A 21,373-nucleotide genomic window follows, 5' to 3' on the forward strand; every position below is an offset into this window, starting at 1 on the left:
TTCTTAACCGTTATGTCATTCAGCCCTCGATAATCCACGCAGGGGCGCAGAGTACCGTCCTTCTTCTTAACAAAAAGAACCCCGCCCGGCCGGAGAAGAAGAAGGCACTATGGTACCGGCGTCAAGAGACACAGACAAATAATCCTCGAGAGCCTTACGTTCGGGAGCCGACAGAGAGTATAGTCTACCTCGAGGAGGAGTGGTCCCCGGAAGGAGATCAATACTACAATCATACGACCGGTGAGGAGGAAGGGAGTTGGCTCGGGACCGACTGAAGACCGTGCGCAGATCATGATATTCCTCCGGCACTCCTGTCAAATCGCCAGGTTCCTCCTGAGAAGTAGGAACAGAAGAAACGGGAGGGATGGCAGACATTAAACACTTCACATGACAAGAAACGTTCCAGGATAGGATAGAATTACTAGACCAATTAATAGAAGGATTATGACATACTAGCCAGGGATGACCCAAAACAACAGGTGTAAACGGTGAACGGAAAATCAAAAAAGAAATAGTCTCACTGTGGTTACCAGATACTGTGAGAGTTAAAGGTAGTGTCTCAAATTTGATACTGGGAAGATGACTACCATCTAAGGCAAACATGGGCGTAGGCTTGTCTAACGGTCTGAAAGGAATGTTATGTTTCCGAACCCATGCTTCGTCCATGAAACAACCCTCAGCCCCAGAGTCAATCAAGGCACTGCATGTAGCACCCGAACCGGTCCAGCGTAGATGGACCGACATAGTAGTACAAGATCTAGATGAAGAGACCTGAGTAGTAGCGCTCACCAGTAGCCCTCCGCTTACTGATGGGCTCTGGCCTCTTACTGGACATGAATTAACAAAATGTCCAGCAACTCCGCAATAGAGGCACAGGCGGTTGGTGATCCTCCGTTCCCTCTCCTTAGTCGAGATGCGAATCCCTCCCAGCTGCATGGGCTCAGTCTCAAAGCCAGAGGAGGGAGATGGTTGCGATGCGGAGCAGGGAAACACCGTTGATGCGAGCTCTCTTCCACGAGCCCGGTGACGAAGATCTACCCGTCGTTCTATGCGGATGGCGAGAGCAATCAAAGAGTCCACATCTGAAGGAACCTCCCGGGAGAGAATCTCATCCTTAACCACTGCGTGGAGCCCCTCCAGAAAACGAGCGAGCAGCGCCGGCTCGTTCCACTCACTAGAGGCAGCAAGAGTGCGAAACTCAATAGAATAATCCGTTATGGACCGTTCACCTTGGCATAAGGAAGCCAGGGCCCTAGAAGCCTCCCTACCAAAAACTGAACGGTCAAAAACCCGAATCATCTCCTCTTTAAAGTTCTGGAACTTGTTAGAGCAATCAGCCCTTGCCTCCCAGATAGCTGTGCCCCATTCTCGAGCCCGGCCAGTAAGGAGTGAAATGACGTAAGCAACCCGAGCTCTCTCTCTAGAGTATGTGTTGGGTTGAGAGAGAACACAATCTCACACTGCGTGAGAAAGGAGCGGCACTCAGTGGGCTGCCCGGAGTAGCAAGGTGGGTTATTAACCCTAGGTTCTGGAGGCTCGGCAGGCCAGGAAGTAACAGGTGGCACGAGACGTAGACTCTGGAACTGTCCAGAGAGGTCGGAAACCTGAGCGGCCAGGTTCTCCACGGCATGGCGAGCAGCAGACAATTCCTGCTCGTGTCTGCCGAGCATGGCTCCTTGGATCTTGACGGCAGTGTAACGAGCGTCTGAAGTCGCTGGGTCCATTCCTTGGTCGGTTCCTTCTGTCATGCAGGTGATAGAGGACCCAAAAGCGACTTAACAGAAACAGAGTTTATTCAAGTCCAAACAGGGAATCACAGAAATCCTCTAGTCTGTAGAGGGGAATAACAAGAGAAGCGGCCACAGACTGCAGGTCGCTTCGGGTAGGCGCAGGCCGTAGTTGACAGAGACACCTGCTCACACGCAGCATCTGATGAAGGCAAAAAAACACGACAGGACAGGGCGAAACACAATCACAGCACGGTGAATACTAAACAAGGAACCGACGGGACAGGAACGGAACACAAAGGAATAAATAGGGACTCTAATCAGGGAAGGGATCGGGAACAGGTGTGGGAAGACTAAATGATGATTAGGGGAATAGGAACAGCTGGGAGCAGGAACGGAACGATAGAGAGAAGAGAGAGCGAGAGAGTGAGAGAGGGAGGGGAGAGAGAGGGATAGAAAGAGGGAAAGAACCTAACAAGACCAGCAGAGGGAAACGAATAGAATGGGGAGCACAGGGACAAGACATGATAATAAATGACAAACATGACAGTACCCCCCCACTCACCGAGCGCCTCCTGGCGCACTCGAGGAGGAATCCTGGCGGCAACGGAGGAAATCATCGATGAGTGAACAGTCCAGCACGTCCCGAGACGGAACCCAACTCCTCTCCTCAGGACCGTAACCCTCCCAATCCACTAAGTATTGGTGAACCCCGTCCCCGAGAACGCATGTCCATGATCTTATGTACCTTGTAAATAGGTGCGCTCTCGACAAGGACGGGAGGGGGGAGGGAAGACGAACGGGGTGCGAAGAAAGGGCTTAACACAGGAGACATGGAAGACAGGATGGACGCGACGAAGATGTCGCGGAAGAAGCAGTCGCACAGCGACAGGATTGACGACCTGGGAGACACGGAACGGACCAATGAACCGCGGAGTCAACTTACGAGAAGCTGTCGTAAGAGGAAGGTTGCGAGTGGAAAGCCACACTCTCTGGCCGCAACAATACCTTGGACTCTTAATCCTGCGTTTATTGGCGGCTCTCACAGTCTTCCCCGCAGACAAAGGCAGACCGGTAATGAAGTCTAAGGCGATGTGAGACCATGGTTGAGAAGGAATGGGGAGCGGTCTGAGACGACCGGCAGGAGGAGAGTTACCCGACTTAGTCTGCGCGCAGTCCGAACAAGCAGCCACGAAACGGCGCGTGTCACGCTCCTGAGTCGGCCACCAAAAGCGCTGGCGAATAGACGCAAGAGTGCCTCGAACACCGGGATGACCAGCTAACTTGGCAGAGTGAGCCCACTGAAGAACAGCCAGACGAGTGGAAACAGGAACGAAAAGGAGGTTACTAGGACAAGCGCGCGGCGACGCAGTGTGCGTGAGTGCTTGCTTAACCTGTCTTTCAATTCCCCATAAGGAAGAATCCCCTCGGGATCAGTAGAAGCCACAGAAGAACTAAACAGACGGGATAAGGCATCAGGCTTGGTGTTCCTGCTACCCGGACGGTAAGAAATCACAAACTCGAAACGAGCGAAAAACAACGCCCAACGAGCTTGACGGGCATTAAGTCGTTTGGCAGAACGGATGTACTCAAGGTTCTTATGGTCTGTCCAAACGACAAAAGGAACGGTCGCCCCCTCCAACCACTGTCGCCATTCGCCTAGGGCTAAGCGGATGGCGAGCAGTTCACGGTTACCCACATCATAGTTGCGCTCAGATGGCGACAGGCGATGAGAAAAATAAGCGCAAGGATGAACCTTATCGTCAGACTGGAAGCGCTGGGATAGAATGGCTCCCACGCCTACCTCTGAAGCGCCAACCTCGACAATGAATTGTCTAGTGACGTCAGGAGTAACGAGGATAGGAGCGGACGTAAACGTTCTTTTAGAAGATCAAAAGCTCCCTGGGCGGAACCGGACCACTTAAAACACGTCTTGACAGAAGTAAGAGCTGTGAGAGGGGCAGCAACTTGACCGAAATTACGAATGAAACGCCGATAGAAATTAGCGAAACCTAAAAAGCGCTGCAACTCGACACGTGACCTTGGAACGGGCCAATCACTGACAGCTTGGACCTTAGCGGAATCCATCTGAATGCCTTCAGCGGAAATAACGGAACCGAGAAAAGTAACGGAGGAGACATGAAAAGAGCACTTCTCAGCCTTTACGTAGAGACAATTCTCTAAAAGGCGCTGTAGAACACGTCGAACGTGCTGAACATGAATCTCGAGTGACGGAGAAAAAAATCAGGATATCGTCAAGATAGACAAAAACAAAGATGTTCAGCATGTCTCTCAGAACATCATTAACTAATGCCTGAAAAACAGCTGGCGCATTGGCGAGACCAAACGGCAGAACCCGGTACTCAAAATGCCCTAACGGGGTGTTAAACGCCGTTTTCCACTCGTCCCCCTCTCTGATGCGCACGAGATGGTAAGCGTTACGAAGGTCCAACTTAGTAAAGCACCTGGCTCCCTGCAGAATCTCGAAGGCTGATGACATAAGGGGAAGCGGATAACGATTCTTAACCGTTATGTCATTCAGCCTCGATAATCCACGCAGGGGCGCAGAGTACCGTCCTTCTTCTTAACAAAAGAACCCCGCCCCGGCCGGAGAAGAAGAAGGCACTATGGTACCGGCGTCAAGAGACACAGACAAATAATCCTCGAGAGCCTTACGTTCGGGAGCCGACAGAGAGTATAGTCTACCTCGAGGAGGAGTGGTCCCCGGAAGGAGATCAATACTACAATCATACGACCGGTGAGGAGGAAGGGAGTTGGCTCGGGACCGACTGAAGACCGTGCGCAGATCATGATATTCCTCCGGCACTCCTGTCAATCGCCAGGTTCCTCCTGAGAAGTAGGAACAGAAGAAACGGGAGGGATGGCAGACATTAAACACTTCACATGACAAGAAACGTTCCAGGATAGGATAGAATTACTAGACCAATTAATAGAAGGATTATGACATACTAGCCAGGGATGACCCAAAACAACAGGTGTAAACGGTGAACGGAAAATCAAAAAAGAAATAGTCTCACTGTGGTTACCAGATACTGTGAGAGTTAAAGGTAGTGTCTCAAATTTGATACTGGGAAGATGACTACCATCTAAGGCAAACATGGGCGTAGGCTTGTCTAACGGTCTGAAAGGAATGTTATGTTTCCGAACCCATGCTTCGTCCATGAAACAACCCTCAGCCCCAGAGTCAATCAAGGCACTGCATGTAGCACCCGAACCGGTCCAGCGTAGATGGACCGACATAGTAGTACAAGATCTAGATGAAGAGACCTGAGTAGTAGCGCTCACCAGTAGCCCTCCGCTTACTGATGGGCTCTGGCCTCTTACTGGACATGAATTAACAAAATGTCCAGCAACTCCGCAATAGAGGCACAGGCGGTTGGTGATCCTCCGTTCCCTCTCCTTAGTCGAGATGCGAATCCCTCCCAGCTGCATGGGCTCAGTCTCAAAGCCAGAGGAGGGAGATGGTTGCGATGCGGAGCAGGGAAACACCGTTGATGCGAGCTCTCTTCCACGAGCCCGGTGACGAAGATCTACCCGTCGTTCTATGCGGATGGCGAGAGCAATCAAAGAGTCCACATCTGAAGGAACCTCCCGGGAGAGAATCTCATCCTTAACCACTGCGTGGAGCCCTCCAGAAAACGAGCGAGCAGCGCCGGCTCGTTCCACTCACTAGAGGCAGCAAGAGTGCGAAACTCAATAGAATAATCCGTTATGGACCGTTCACCTTGGCATAAGGAAGCCAGGGCCCTAGAAGCCTCCTACCAAAAACTGAACGGTCAAAAACCCGAATCATCTCCTCTTTAAAGTTCTGGAACTTGTTAGAGCAATCAGCCCTTGCCTCCCAGATAGCTGTGCCCCATTCTCGAGCCCGGCCAGTAAGGAGTGAAATGACGTAAGCAACCCGAGCTCTCTCTCTAGAGTATGTGTTGGGTTGGAGAGAGAACACAATCTCACACTGCGTGAGAAAGGAGCGGCACTCAGTGGGCTGCCCGGAGTAGCAAGGTGGGTTATTAACCCTAGGTTCTGGAGGCTCGGCAGGCCAGGAAGTAACAGGTGGCACGAGACGTAGACTCTGGAACTGTCCAGAGAGGTCGGAAACCTGAGCGGCCAGGTTCTCCACGGCATGGCGAGCAGCAGACAATTCCTGCTCGTGTCTGCCGAGCATGGCTCCTTGGATCTTGACGGCAGTGTAACGAGCGTCTGAAGTCGCTGGGTCCATTCCTTGGTCGGTTCCTTCTGTCATGCAGGTGATAGAGGACCCAAAAGCGACTTAACAGAAACAGAGTTTATTCAAGTCCAAACAGGGAATCACAGAAATCCTCTAGTCTGTAGAGGGGAATAACAAGAGAAGCGGCCACAGACTGCAGGTCGCTTCGGGTAGGCGCAGGCCGTAGTTGACAGAGACACCTGCTCACACGCAGCATCTGATGAAGGCAAAAAAACACGACAGGACAGGGCGAAACACAATCACAGCACGGTGAATACTAAACAAGGAACCGACGGGACAGGAACGGAACACAAAGGAATAAATAGGGACTCTAATCAGGGGGAAGGGATCGGGAACAGGTGTGGGAAGACTAAATGATGATTAGGGGAATAGGAACAGCTGGGAGCAGGAACGGAACGATAGAGAGAAGAGAGAGCGAGAGAGTGAGAGAGGGAGGGGGAGAGAGAGGGATAGAAAGAGGGAAAGAACCTAACAAGACCAGCAGAGGGAAACGAATAGAATGGGGAGCACAGGGACAAGACATGATAATAAATGACAAACATGACAGTATGTACCTCACTTTGTGCACGGTGGCATTGTCATGCTGAAACAGGAAAGGGTCTTCCCCAAAATGTTGCCACAAAGTTGGAAACACATAATTGTCTAGAATGTCATTGTATGCTAGAATTCCCTTCACTGGAACTGAGGAGCCTAGCCCAAACTATGAAAAACAGCCCTAGACCATGATTCCTGCTCCACCAAACTTTACAGTTGGCACTATGTATTGGGGCAGGTAGCGTTCTCCTGGCATCCGACAGTATGTCGTACTGTCAGATGGTGAAGCGTGATTCATCACTCCAGAGAACGTATTTCCACAGTCCAATGGTGGCGAGCTTTACACCACTCTAGCCCAACGCTTAGCATTGCGTTTGGTGATCTTAGGCTGCTCGGCCATGGAAACCCATTTCACGAAGCTCCCGACTAACAGTTCTTCTGCTGACGTTGCTTCCAGAGGCAGTTGGGAACTTGGTGGTGAGTGTTGCAACTGAGGACAGACAATTGTTACGCGCTGCAGCACTCGGTGGTTCCATTCTGTGAGCTTGTGTGGTCTACCACTTCGCGGCTGAGTCGTTGTTGCTCCTAGATGTTTCCACTTCAAAATAACAGCACTTACAGTTGACCGGGGCAGCTCTAGCAGGGCAGAAATTTGATGAACTGACTTATTGGAAAGACAGCATCCTATGATGGTGCCACATGAAAGTGACTGAGCTCTTCAGTAAGGCCATTCTACTGCCAATGTTTTCCTATGGAGATTGTATGGGTGTGTGCTCGATTTGATACACCTGTCAGCAACGGGTGTCACTGAAATAGCCGAATCCACTAATTTGAAGGCGTGTCCACATAATTATGTATATATACTGTATGCTTAGTCTAATATAGTGACAAATAAAAGATACCAAAAACTATTTAGTCTAATCAACGTAAGCTAAATATGTGTCTGTCCGTGGGACTGATTTCTGTGTGTGTGTGTGTGTGTGTGTGTGTGTGTGTGTGTGTGTGTGTGTGTGTGTGTGTGTGTGTGTGTGTGTGTGTGTGTGTGTGTGTGTGTGTGTGTGTGTGTGTGTGTGTGTGTGTGTGTGTGTGTGTGTGTGTGTGTGTGTGTGTGTGTGTGTGTGTGTGTGTGTGTGTGTGTGTGTGTGCGAAAGTAGAAAAAACATGTTGACTCACCAATCCTATCCTCGTCTCTTTCATGTTGCCAAAACAGTGTAGGACTCTGTCATACAGTAGGCTACACACTTTTAGTTTTTGTTGTCCTGGCTAAAATGTTTGCTCGCTAGCCTAACTTCCTTTCATGGGCAATGATGAGCCCCTACATATTGAACTTCAGACCAGGGACACAAAGTAGGAATTCATGGTTGGATCAGAATCATTGTTATAATCATTGCCCAGTATTGAGAATTAAGTAGAACCAGTGTCATGCAGGTGAAAGAGGACCCAAAAGCGACTTAACAGAAACAGAGTTTATTTAAGTCCAAACAGGGAATAACAGAAATCCTCTAGTCTGTAGAGGGGAATAACTGGAGAAGCGGCCACAGACTGCAGGTCGCTTCGGGTAGGCGCAGGCCGTAGTAGACAGAGACACCTGCTCACACGCAGCATCTGATGAAGGCAAAAAACACGACAGGACAGGGCGATACAAAAAACACGACAGGACAGGGCGAAACGCAATCACAGCATGGTGAATACTAAACAAGGAACCGACGGGACAGGAACGGAACACAAAGGAATAAATAGGGACTCTAATCAGGGGAAAGGATCGGGAACAGGTGTGGGAAGACTAAATGATGATTAGGGGAATAGGAACAGCTGGGAGCAGGAACGGAACGATAGAGAGAAGAGAGAGCGAGAGAGTGAGAGGGGAGGGGGAGAGAGAGGGATAGAAAGAGGGAAAGAACCCAATAAGACCAGCAGAGGGAAACGAACAGAATGGGGAGCACAGGGACAAGACATGATAATAAATGACAAACATGACAGTACCCCCCACTCACCGGCGCCTCCTGGCGCACTCGAGGAGGAATCCTGGCGGCAACGGAGGAAATCATCGATGAGTGAACGGTCCAGCACGTCCCGAGACGGAACCCAACTCCTCTCCTCAGGACCGTAACCCTCCCAATCCACTAAGTATTGGTGACCCCGTCCCCGAGAACGCATGTCCATGATCTTATGTACCTTGTAAATAGGTGCGCTCTCGACAAGGACGGGAGGGGGAGGAAGACGAACGGGGTGCGAAGAAAGGGCTTAACACAGGAGACATGGAAGACAGGATGGACGCGACGAAGATGTCGCGGAAGAAGCAGTCGCACAGCGACAGGATTGACGACCTGGGAGACACGGAACGGACCAATGAACCGCGGAGTCAACTTACGAGAAGCTGTCGTAAGAGGAAGGTTGCGAGTGGAAAGCCACACTCTCTGGCCGCAACAATACCTTGGACTCTTAATCCTGCGTTTATTGGCGGCTCTCACCGTCTGTGCCCTGTAACGGCAAAGTGCAGACCTCACCCTCCTCCAGGTGCGCTCACAACGTTGGACAAACGCTGAGCGGAGGGAACGCTGGACTCGGCAAGCTGGGATGAGAACAGAGGAGGCTGGTAACCCAGACTACTCTGAAACGGAGATAACCCGGTAGCAGACGAAGGAAGCGGGTGAGCGTATTCTGCCCAGGGGAGCTGTTCTGCCCAAGACGCAGGGTTTCTGAAAGAAAGGCTGCGTAGTATGCGACCAATCGTCTGATTGGCCCTCTCTGCTTGACCGTTAGACTGGGGATGAAACCCGGAAGAGAGACTGACGGACGCACCAATCAAACGACAGAACTCCCTCCAAAACTGTGACGTGAATTGCGGGCCTCTGTCTGAAACGGCGTCTAACGGGAGGCCATGAATTCTGAATACATTCTCAATAATGATTTGTGCCGTCTCCTTAGCGGAAGGAAGTTTAGCGAGGGAATGAAATGTGCCGCCTTAGAGAACCTATCGACAACCGTCAGAATCACAGTCTTCCCCGCAGACAAAGGCAGACCGGTAATGAAGTCTAAGGCAATGTGAGACCATGGTCGAGAAGGAATGGGAGCGGTCTGAGACGACCGGCAGGAGGAGAGTTACCCGACTTAGTCTGCGCGCAGTCCGAACAAGCAGCCACGAAACGGCGCGTGTCACGCTCCTGAGTCGGCCACCAAAAGCGCTGGTGAATAGACGCAAGAGTGCCTCGAACACCGGGATGACCAGCTAACTTGGCAGAGTGAGCCCACTGAAGAACAGCCAGACGAGTGGAAACAGGAACGAAAAGGAGGTTACTAGGACAAGCGCGCGGCGACGCAGTGTGCGTGAGTGCTTGCTTAACCTGTCTTTCAATTCCCCAGACTGTTAACCCGACAACACGCCCATAAGGAAGAATCCCCTCGGGATCAGTAGAAGCCACAGAAGAACTAAACAGACGGGATAAGGCATCAGGCTTGGTGTTCTTGCTACCCGGACGGTAAGAAATCACAAACTCGAAACGAGCGAAAAACAACGCCCAACGAGCTTGACGGGCATTAAGTCGTTTGGCAGAACGGATGTACTCAAGGTTCTTATGGTCTGTCCAAACGACAAAGGAACGGTCGCCCCTCCAACCACTGTCGCCATTCGCCTAGGGCTAAGCGGATGGCGAGCAGTTCACGGTTACCCACATCATAGTTGCGCTCAGATGGCGACAGGCGATGAGAAAAATAAGCGCAAGGATGAACCTTATCGTCAGACTGGAAGCGCTGGGATAGAATGGCTCCCACGCCTACCTCTGAAGCGTCAACCTCGACAATGAATTGTCTAGTGACGTCAGGAGTAACGAGGATAGGAGCGGACGTAAACGCGTTCTTTTAGAAGATCAAAAGCTCCCTGGGCGGAACCGGACCACTTAAAACACGTCTTGACAGAAGTAAGAGCTGTGAGAGGGGCAGCAACTTGACCGAAATTACGAATGAAACGCCGATAGAAATTAGCGAAACCTAAAAAGCGCTGCAACTCGACACGTGACCTTGGAACGGGCCAATCACTGACAGCTTGGACCTTAGCGGAATCCATCTGAATGCCTTCAGCGGAAATAACGGAACCGAGAAAAGTAACGGAGGAGACATGAAAAGAGCACTTCTCAGCCTTTACGTAGAGACAATTCTCTAAAAGGCGCTGTAGAACACGTCGAACGTGCTGAACATGAATCTCGAGTGACGGAGAAAAAATCAGGATATCGTCAAGATAGACAAAAACAAAAATGTTCAGCATGTCTCTCAGAACATCATTAACTAATGCCTGAAAAACAGCTGGCGCATTGGCGAGACCGAACGGCAGAACCCGGTACTCAAAATGCCCTAACGGAGTGTTAAACGCCGTTTTCCACTCGTCCCCTCTCTGATGCGCACGAGATGGTAAGCGTTACGAAGGTCCAACTTAGTAAAGCACCTGGCTCCCTGCAGAATCTCGAAGGCTGATGACATAAGGGGAAGCGGATAACGATTCTTAACCGTTATGTCATTCAGCCCTCGATAATCCACGCAGGGGCGCAGAGTACCGTCCTTCTTCTTAACAAAAAAGAACCCCGCCCCGGCCGGAGAAGAAGAAGGCACTATGGTACCGGCGTCAAGAGACACAGACAAATAATCCTCGAGAGCCTTACGTTCGGGAGCCGACAGAGAGTATAGTCTACCTCGAGGAGGAGTGGTCCCGGAAGGAGATCAATACTACAATCATACGACCGGTGAGGAGGAAGGGAGTTGGCTCGGGACCGACTGAAGACCGTGCGCAGATCATGATATTCCTCCGGCACTCCTGTCAAATCGCCAGGTTCCTCCTGAGAAGTAGGGACAGAAGAAACGGGAGGGATGGCAGACATTAAACACTTCACATGACAAGAAACGTTCCAGGATAGGATAGAATTACTAGACCAATTAATAGAAGGATTATGACATACTAGCCAGGGATGACCCAAAACAACAGGTGTAAACGGTGAACGGAAAATCAAAAAGAAATAGTCTCACTGTGGTTACCAGATACTGTGAGGGTTAAAGGTAGTGTCTCAAATCTGATACTGGGAAGATGACTACCATCTAAGGCGAACATGGGCGTAGGCTTCTCTAACTCTCTGAAAGGAATGTCATGTTTCCGAACCCATGCTTCGTCCATGAAACAACCTCAGCCCCAGAGTCTATCAAGGCACTACATGTAGCACCGAACCGGTCCAGCGTAGGTGGACCGACAAAGTAGTACAGGACTTTGATGGAGAGACTTGAGTAGTTGCGCTCACCTGTAGCCCTCCGCTTACAGATGAGCTCTGGCTTTACTGGACATGAATTAACAAAATGTCCAGCAACTCCGCAATAGAGGCACAGGCGGTTGGTGATCCTCCGTTCCCTCTCCTTCTTCGAGATGCGAATCCCTCCCAGCTGCATGGGCTCAGTCTCAAAGCCAGAGGAGGGAGATGGTTGCGATGCGGAGCAGGGAAACACCGTTGATGCGAGCTCTCTTCCACGAGCCCGGTGACGAAGATCTACCCGTCGTTCTATGCGGATGGCGAGAGCAATCAAAGAGTCCACATCTGAAGGAACCTCCCGGGAGAGAATCTCATCCTTAACCACTGCGTGGAGTCCCTCCAGAAAACGAGCGAGCAGCGCCGGCTCGTTCCACTCACTAGAGGCAGCAAGAGTGCGAAACTCAATAGAATAATCCGTTATGGACCGTTCACCTTGGCATAAGGAAGCCAGGGCCCTAGAAGCCTCCCCACCAAAAACTGAACGGTCAAAAACCCGAATCATCTCCTCTTTAAAGTTCTGGAATTTGTTAGAGCAATCAGCCCTTGCCTCCCAGATAGCTGTGCCCCATTCTCGAGCCCGGCCAGTAAGGAGTGAAATGACGTAAGCAACCCGAGCTCTCTCTCTAGAGTATGTGTTGGGTTGGAGAGAGAACACAATCTCACACTGCGTGAGAAAGGAGCGGCACTCAGTGGGCTGCCCGGAGTAGCAAGGTGGGTTATTAACCCTAGGTTCTGGAGGCTCGGCAGGCCAGGAAGTAACAGGTGGCACGAGACGTAGACTCTGGAACTGTCCAGAGAGGTCGGAAACCTGAGCGGCCAGGTTCTCCACGGCATGGCGAGCAGCAGACAATTCCTGCTCGTGTCTGCCGAGCATGGCTCCTTGGATCTCGACGGCAGTGTAACGAGCGTCTGAAGTCGCTGGGTCCATTCCTTGGTCGGTTCCTTCTGTCATGCAGGTGAAAGAGGACCCAAAAGCGACTTAACAGAAACAGAGTTTATTTAAGTCCAAACAGGGAATAACAGAAATCCTCTAGTCTGTAGAGGGGAATAACTGGAGAAGCGGCCACAGACTGCAGGTCGCTTCGGGTAGGCGCAGGCCGTAGTAGACAGAGACACCTGCTCACACGCAGCATCTGATGAAGGCAAAAAACACGACAGGACAGGGCGATACAAAAAACACGACAGGACAGGGCGAAACGCAATCACAGCATGGTGAATACTAAACAAGGAACCGACGGGACAGGAACGGAACACAAAGGAATAAATAGGGACTCTAATCAGGGGAAAGGATCGGGAACAGGTGTGGGAAGACTAAATGATGATTAGGGGAATAGGAACAGCTGGGAGCAGGAACGGAACGATAGAGAGAAGAGAGAGCGAGAGAGTGAGAGGGGGAGGGGGAGAGAGAGGGATAGAAAGAGGGAAAGAACCCAATAAGACCAGCAGAGGGAAACGAACAGAATGGGGAGCACAGGGACAAGACATGATAATAAATGACAAACATGACAACCAGAAGTCCAAATCTCCATCTATGTATAAAAGGACAATTTTAGCAAGCTAGCTAGCCACTGGAGGACAACAAAATGAGATACAACAACAACAACAAAAAATTATGTCAATGACGTTTGGCTTTTGTTGTGTTGTGAGTGGTGTGAAGCCAAATCCAACCTGCGCCAGGACCATTCACAGTTGAGCTCGCTCAGATCCTTTCAATTCTGATTGGCTATTATTTGACTGTTTTTCTCAAAGAGAGGCCAAATGCTCGCTGGCTTCCCTTGCATTCAATGCTACGGCGGCAACAATATTATACTCTTTTTGATCAGACCTCAATAGATAGATGGGCTACACATAGAGACAGATGGGTGCTGTTTTGCTCGCTCGCATGCTTTCTCCGGTGAGATACATTCAGCCTCTTGCGAATTGAAGGAAAATGATGAAACACAGAGACGAAAGATAAATTATTTAGGTTTTATATATCTTTATTGGTAAAGTTTTTGGGGAAGCCTGGCTTCCCTTGGCATTCATGAATACACGTCACTGATATTAAGCCTATTGAAAGGCTGTAGATTTGAGCTAATCAGTTAAGTTGCCCCACCCTCATGTATTATTGGTTAAATGACCTGTCAGCTAGGCTGAGGATGTTTCTGATTGGTCCTGTGTCTCCAGGTGTACAACCAACATTATCAGGCCGTGCTGGACGGCATGGAAACAGACAGCATCATGGAGATTGACCCCACCCACCGCATTGAGATCTTCAGGATGGGCAACGGTAGCAATGAGGTCCTCGAGGTCCACGACTTCAAACATGTAAGTATTGACAAAATACACATTACGCACAGCATACTTTATGCATACTTCATTTACCGTCTCTTTTTTATTATTGTTATAGTTTTTGTGCAGAATGATTGAATTTGTGTTTGAGCACCTTCGAAATTGTTCTTATATTGTGTAAAAGCATTTCTGTTTTCCTGAAATCATATCTTCTTCGACAATACCCTGCACTCTCTCCTATTTTTTTCTCTCTCTCACACAGAAAAAGCTGATGTGACAATGTGTGTCATAAATAATACAAAATATCAAGAGCTTTCAATTCCCTCTCATACACAATCCCTTACCCAACGTGCACACATACACACAAAAAGTGCTTTCTAGAACCTAAAAGAGTTATTTGGCTGCATGTAGATTGTAGAACCCTCTTGAAAAGGGGTCTACATGGACCCCAAAAGGCCCAAAAGGGTTCTACCTGGAACCAAAACAATTTATCCTATGGGAACAGCTGAAAAACGTTTTTGGAACACTTTTTTTCTATATAAAACTAAATATCTAATAACAAGAGGTCTCGGTTACTTCTCATACTCACACGCAAGCACTTGCGCGCGCACACACACACACACACACACACCGATAGCATGCATATTGCTGGTTCCTCCTCCATTCCATCCAGTCTGAATTATTGACTTCTGTCAGTGAAGCAAATTCACCACGAAAATGTGTTTGATTCCGGGCACAGCCACGGGAGAATGCGAAACAAGTGAGAGAGCAGAATAATTCCAGCGTGATTACAAAAGAAAAGGAGAGTGGAGGAAAACAAAAAACCTGATTATAAGTTATACTAAGTGTTAGCTGGGGGGGGGTTGAATATACTTTTTTAAATAAAGGATGTTTCAGGTCATTACAAATTCAAAATCCACCTTAACTATCTCCGTCAAGCTCAAGGGCTGTGAATGAGGAATTGAAATGGGGCAGGTAATGCCGCTTCTTTTGTTTCAGGTTAATACAGGGAACATGCTGCATGAAGAACCTAGGGAACAAGAAGTGGAGATAAGAATACCAGTAGAGACAGGACTGGCATACAAGCATATTCAACAGTCTTTTGTATAAGAATAATTATGGTCACATAGTGCAACTACCACCAACACACATCTAATGTGTTTCAATGTAGCTCTTCTAAAAAATATATATTTTGATGCAAAAGTCAGCATCTATGTATTTTGAAGGTTACTCTCTTTTGTTAAAAATGATATCTGGAACTAGAGTAAAAGCTCTAAATCATTCCTATTACACAATCAATTACTTTCAAACCATATCAAAATAAGCAATAATACAAGAATACATTTCAAATAATGATGTAGAATTAATTTGGAATTAATTTGGGGGAAAGAGTATAGATGAGAGTAGTCCTACCTCTTCCAGTTTTCCAGAACCTTGCGCTTGACATCAACACAAACTTGCGTTCTACAAATTGATTCAATCTAAGACACGGATCCCTTTTATGTGAAGTCTTCCAGGTTACCTTTATGAGCAACACACAGTACCTCGTCATATCAATCCAGATTCTATACTGCAATTATCTGCTTTACATTTAGTCATGAAATAATCTATATTTTCCTTAAACTACAAACTGTTTCTCAGATATTCCAATATCCAAAGATTACATTGTTTATTGTTTACGGCAAGTGACATTAATCCTAGGTTGCGTCCATTAGGCTCAAAACCGAGGGAAATGGACTGAAAGAGGAAGGCACTACCTTTAGTTGTCCAAAAACAAACAATCATTTATATTTTCCATTGTGAAATGTTTTTTTTTCCAGTGAACACAACTGTGAATGAAAGGAAATCACAAACAGAGGTTCAGCGACTCGGAGATAATATTTCATGGCATGGGTTTAGGGCCCCCTTTAACAGGAGCTGAGGGGAGAGCGTGGAGTTAATAACTGATCATTTATTAAAGGTAGAATGAGCATCCATGTTTTTTTTCCTCAACACATTACCTGGGCTGACACTCACAAGATGCTAGATGCGGGAAGAGATGGTAATATAGAGCCCAAGTGACAATGTTTGTACAGCGTCCCCTAACCTTTCTCTGCAATGGCAATGCAATGAGCCCTCCAATCAAATCATTGTTCAGTTGGAAAGCTTAAAGCTATCAGTATACGTGTAGCATGTTTAATCAGGGGTGAATAGCGAGCCGGTATTCTGACATTATTTTATAAACCTTGCATCCTTTTCCCATTTATTATCCCCATAATGATGTGTATTTTCTTTCTTTTCTGGTTGACCAACTCTGTTAATTATTGCATCACATCCCGAGATTGTCCTTTTCCTCTCTCTGTAGTGGTGCTCGCCATTACAGTAAAATAAACAGGGGCTCATCACAATAAAGACAGGCGTAAACATTATACTTCTATGTCGGCGACAGTTTTTGTAGTGTTTTAAAGACAATTACAGACAAGAGGATTATGACAGGCTCCATATCGTGTCGTGGTGTGTGACCTCTAAAGACAATTACAGACAAGAGGATTATGACAGGCTCCATATCGTGTCGTGGTGTGTGACCTCTAAAGACAATTACAGACAAGAGGATTATGACAGGCTCCATATCGTGTCGTGGTGTGTGACCTCTAAAGACAAGTGGAAAAGAACCGTATTTCCCAGTTAAATGCTAATTTAAAGACGTCAGAAAGGTATTAGAGCTCTGCGCCATGTCGATGTAATTCAATTACGATTTGAATCGAGTCCATTTTCATGCCACCACTTAACATACAATGTTAAGGCGAGCGTGGCCGGTGAAGATCCGGCACTCTATTCTCATATGCACATGACTCTGGTAGCCCTAGAGACGGCACGAGTTACAATCTCATATGCTTTCAGACTTATTCCAGCAGAACTACTTAGTCAAACAGATAATTGCACACAAAGATAATTAACAGATATGTCTGCTTTGTTGAAATAGGCTTTCTCCTGTCGTCGTCAAACTGAAAAGCCCTGCATTCCACAAGTTGGGGGGGATCATCAATGGAGCTGAAAAGAGTGGCTCTTCACTAGGCTGCACAGATTAAGAGAGTGACAGAAACCTATGACTGACTAATTCAGCGGGGGCAGCCTCCATAGAAACACTGGATGCATTCCAAATATCACCCTATGCCATATACAGTAACCTCAGAAAGTATTCACACCCCTTGACCTTTTCCACATTTTGTTGTGTTACAAAGTGGGATTCAAATGGACTTGCATGTATTTTTTTGTGTGAACAATGTACACAAAATACTCTGTCTAAGTGGAAGAAAAAATATGAATCATAAAACACTGACTATATCATGACTCGTTTTTTACTCAATCTCTTCTAAAAGTGAGGCTTGTGTTGTAGGAGATAAATTGTCTTGAATGTGCTGTAATCTAGAAGGAGGTAGAAAAAAGGTAGAAGGAGAAAAACAAAGCAAGAAACTCAAAAGGCACCCTCATTAGGTTCTAACTTCTGTTAGTTATTAAGAGCATAGGTTTTTCTTCCAGAGACTGAAGAAACATTTTGAAAAATGATATCGTCCCATCGCCATGCTGTTCCACGTCACAGACAAAGTAATAAACGATACATATCAGAATTTTGTATTATTCCATCTCACTTTTTCCGTTCAAAGGGAATCACAGGTATCCGGTTCTCCAAACATCAGAGGTGTTACATCAAGACCCAGACCAGGGAGCTTCCCAAAGTGACAGAGGTGGCGACCTTGAACACAGAGATACCGGTACAGTATGAATATCTGCATCACTCTGACTCAGTGTGTGTGTGTGTGTGTGTGTGTGTGTGTGTGTGTGTGTGTGTGTGTGTGTGTGTGTGTGTGTGTGTGTGTGTGTGTGTGTGTGTGTGTGTGTGTGTGTGTGTGTGTGTGTGTGTGTGTGTGTGTGTGTGTGTGTGTGTGTGGAGGAAAATATGTATTTTGCAGGGGTAGTAGGAATAACACAGAGAAGATGAGTCGGAGAGCTGCGCTCAAACACTCACCCTGACCTCTGCCCTCTCCTGCTGAAGTATAATCTCTGTCTCCAGCACACAGGAAACCGTCTGAAAGCTGCCCGCAAACCCACCAAACCCCCTTTGTGGATCACATCAAATGGTGTTTGCTGTCAATCTTGAACTAATATACATTTGTAATCATACTCCTCCAAAGGCTTGACCAAAATAGCCTAAAGGGGTACGTGTGAACGAGAACGTAAGAGAGGGATCTGAGGAAGAGGTATAAGCCATTAAAGGGTGCGTGCATTTCTTCGAGCGATTCATTTCACTTCTCCTGGCCTAAGAGCCGTATATGAAGTTCGGCAGATGAATGCCTCACAAAATATTTTCAGCCTCTACAATCCTCCACTCTCATTTACATTTTACAGATGGCAATTACCAACTACATCATTAAAAAAAATGTTTTTAAATGTTGCTCCATCGTCATGCCAAGTAAATCCCAGATATCCCTTTCTGACTTTAGGAACACAAGCTGTTTAGACGGAGAACCAGACTGCATCCCCTTCTCTGTCATCTTTTGAATGTCTGGTCCCTGTTTACAGATAGTAATTGTCCAGCCTGCACCATATTCCCTTTCGTTGTTGTCTTCTTTTGCACATTGTGAAACCTAATTAAACTTCTGTGGAATCAATTAGATAGGGGCGTTGGCTGTGGTGAGGAGTAGACTGGGAAGAGAGAGGAGGAAGAGGGGCTCCAAAGGATAGTGAAATATACTTGGTGTGTGATTAGAGCAAGGATGCACACACGCTTAATCTCACACACACACATGAGCGTGCAGACACACGTATGCTCACACACAGGGTTAGCTCACAATCACACTGGATTAGTCAAGAACAAGTCCCCATAATAATATTATACTGGTACATAGCCTTTCTGCTGTGGAAATGTCAAGTTATGACACCCTACAGTACTGTGTATATGACACCCTTAAGTACACTGTGCAGTGCATTTCTCAATCCAATTATGTGTTCATGGACTTGTTAACTATTAACACATTGTATATCTTATCAATGTATTTAGTCATAATTTACTCATATTAACTACTAAATTAGCTCATACTAATTCATATACAGTTGATGTCGGAAGTTTACATACACATAGGTTGGAGTCATTAAAACTCGTTTTTCAACCACTCCACAAATTTATTGACAACAAACTATAGTTTTGGTAAGTCGTTCAGGACATCTACTTTGTGTATGACACAATTTTTCCAACAATTGTTTACAGACAGATTATTTCACTTATAATTCACTGTATCACAGTTCCAGTGGGTCAGAAGTTTACATACACTAAATTGACTGTGCCTTTAAACAGCTTGGAAAATTCCAGAAAATGATGTCATGGCTTTAGAAGCTTCTGATAAGCTTATTGACATAATTTGATGTATTTCAAGGCCTACCTTTAAACTCAGTGCCTATTTGCTTGACATCATGGGGAAATCAAAAGAAATCAGTCAAGACGTCAGAAAAACAATTGTAGACCTCCACAAGTCTGGCAAGTCTGCTTCATCCTTGGGAGCAATTTCCAAATGCGTTCATCTGTACAAACAATAGCATAAACAAGCATAAAAAAGCAATCATAAACACCATGGAACCACGCAGCCGTCATACTGCTCAGGAAGGGGACGCGTTCTGTCTCCTAGAGATGAACGTACTTTGGTGGGAAAAGTGAAAATCAATTCCAGAACAACAGTAAAGGACCTTGTGAAGATGCTGGAGGAAACAGGTACAAAGTCCTATATCATCAGAACCTGAAAGGCCGCTCAGCAAGGAAGAAGCCACTGCTCCAAAACCCGCCATAATAAAGTCAGACTACGATTTGCAACTGCACATGGGGACAAAGATCGTATTTTTGGAGAAATGTCCTCTGGTCTGATGAAACAAATATATAACTGTTTGGCCATAATGACCATCGTTAATGTTTGGAGGAAAAAGGGGGAGGCTTGCAAGCCGAAGAACACCATCGGAACCATGAAGCATGGTGGTGGCAGCATCATGTTGTGTGGGTGCTTTGCTGCAGAACGGACTGGTGCACTTCACAAAATAGATGGCATCATGACAAAGGAAAATTATGTGGATATATTGAAGCAACATCTCAAGACATCAGTCGGGAAGTTAAAGCTTGGTCGCAAATGGGTCTTCCAAATGGACAATGACTCCAAGCATACTTCCAAAGTTGTAGCAAAATGGCTTAAGAACATCAAAGTCAAGGAATTGGAGTGGCCATCACAAAGTCCTGACCTCAAATCCAATAGAAAATGTGTGGGAAGAACTGAAAAAGCATGTGAGAGCAATGAGGCCTACAAACCTGACTCAGTTACACCAGCTCTGTCAGGAGGAAAACATATATAAAAACAATATGGGGATGAAGTAGGTAGATTGGGTGGGATATTTACAGATGGGCTATGAAATATAAATCTCAGGCTTCAGTGATTTTTGCCATTCGTTCCAGTCATTGGCGGCAGAAAACTGGAAGGAAAGGCGGCCAAAGGAGGTGTTGGCTTTGGGGATGACCAGTGAGATATACCTGCTGGAGCGCGTGCTACGGGTGGGTGTTGTTATCGTGACCAGTGAGCTGAGATAAGGCGGGGCTTTACCAAGCATAGACTCATAGATGACCTGCAGCCAGTGAGTTTGGCGATGAATATGTAGCGAGTGCCAGCCGACTAGAGCATACAAGTCGCAGTGGTGGGTGGTATAAGGGGCTTTGGTGACAAAACGGATGGCACTGTGATAGACTGCATCCAGTTTGCTGAGTAGAGTATTGGAAGCTATTTTGTAAATGACATCGCCGAAGTCGAGGATTGGTAGGATAGTCAGTTTTATGGAGGGTATGTTTAGCGGCGTGAGTGAAGGAGGCTTTGTTGCGAAATAGAAAGTCGATTCTAGATTTAATTTTGGATTGGAGATGTTTCGTATGAGTCTGGAAGGAGAGTTTAAAGTCCAGCCAGACACTTAGGTATTTGTAGTTGTCCACATATTCTAAGTCAGAACCGTCCAGAGTAGTGATGCTAGTCGGGCGGGTGGGTGCGGGCAGTGAACGGTTGAAAAGCATGCATTTTGTTTTACTAGCGTCTAAGAGCAGTTGGAGGCCACTGAAGGAGGGTTGTATGGCATTGAAGCTCATCTGGAGGTTAGTTATCACAGTGTCCAAAGAAGGGCCAGATGTATACAGAATGGTGTCGTCTGCGTAGAGGTGGATCAGGGAATCACTCGCAGCAAGAACGACATCATTGATACATACAAAGAAAAGTGTCATCCCAAGAATTGAACCCTGTGGTACCCCCATA

At 47.2% G+C, this 21,373-nt stretch overlaps 1 protein-coding gene across 2 annotated transcripts in view; it reads left to right on the top strand.

Moving 5' to 3' along the window:
* Positions 1–21,373, top strand: part of LOC124011481 (tenomodulin-like) — a 143,058-nt gene that overhangs the window by 104,881 nt on the left and 16,804 nt on the right. For both annotated transcript variants that reach the window (XM_046324911.1, XM_046324910.1), the window contains 2 exons: positions 13,962–14,102; positions 17,711–17,818. In XM_046324911.1, coding sequence (XP_046180867.1) covers positions 13,962–14,102; positions 17,711–17,818 — 249 coding nt within the window. The remainder of the gene's footprint in view (positions 1–13,961; positions 14,103–17,710; positions 17,819–21,373) is intronic.

The sequence above is a fragment of the Oncorhynchus gorbuscha genome, linkage group LG23 (genome assembly GCF_021184085.1).
Source record: "Oncorhynchus gorbuscha isolate QuinsamMale2020 ecotype Even-year linkage group LG23, OgorEven_v1.0, whole genome shotgun sequence".
NCBI lineage: Eukaryota > Metazoa > Chordata > Actinopteri > Salmoniformes > Salmonidae > Oncorhynchus > Oncorhynchus gorbuscha.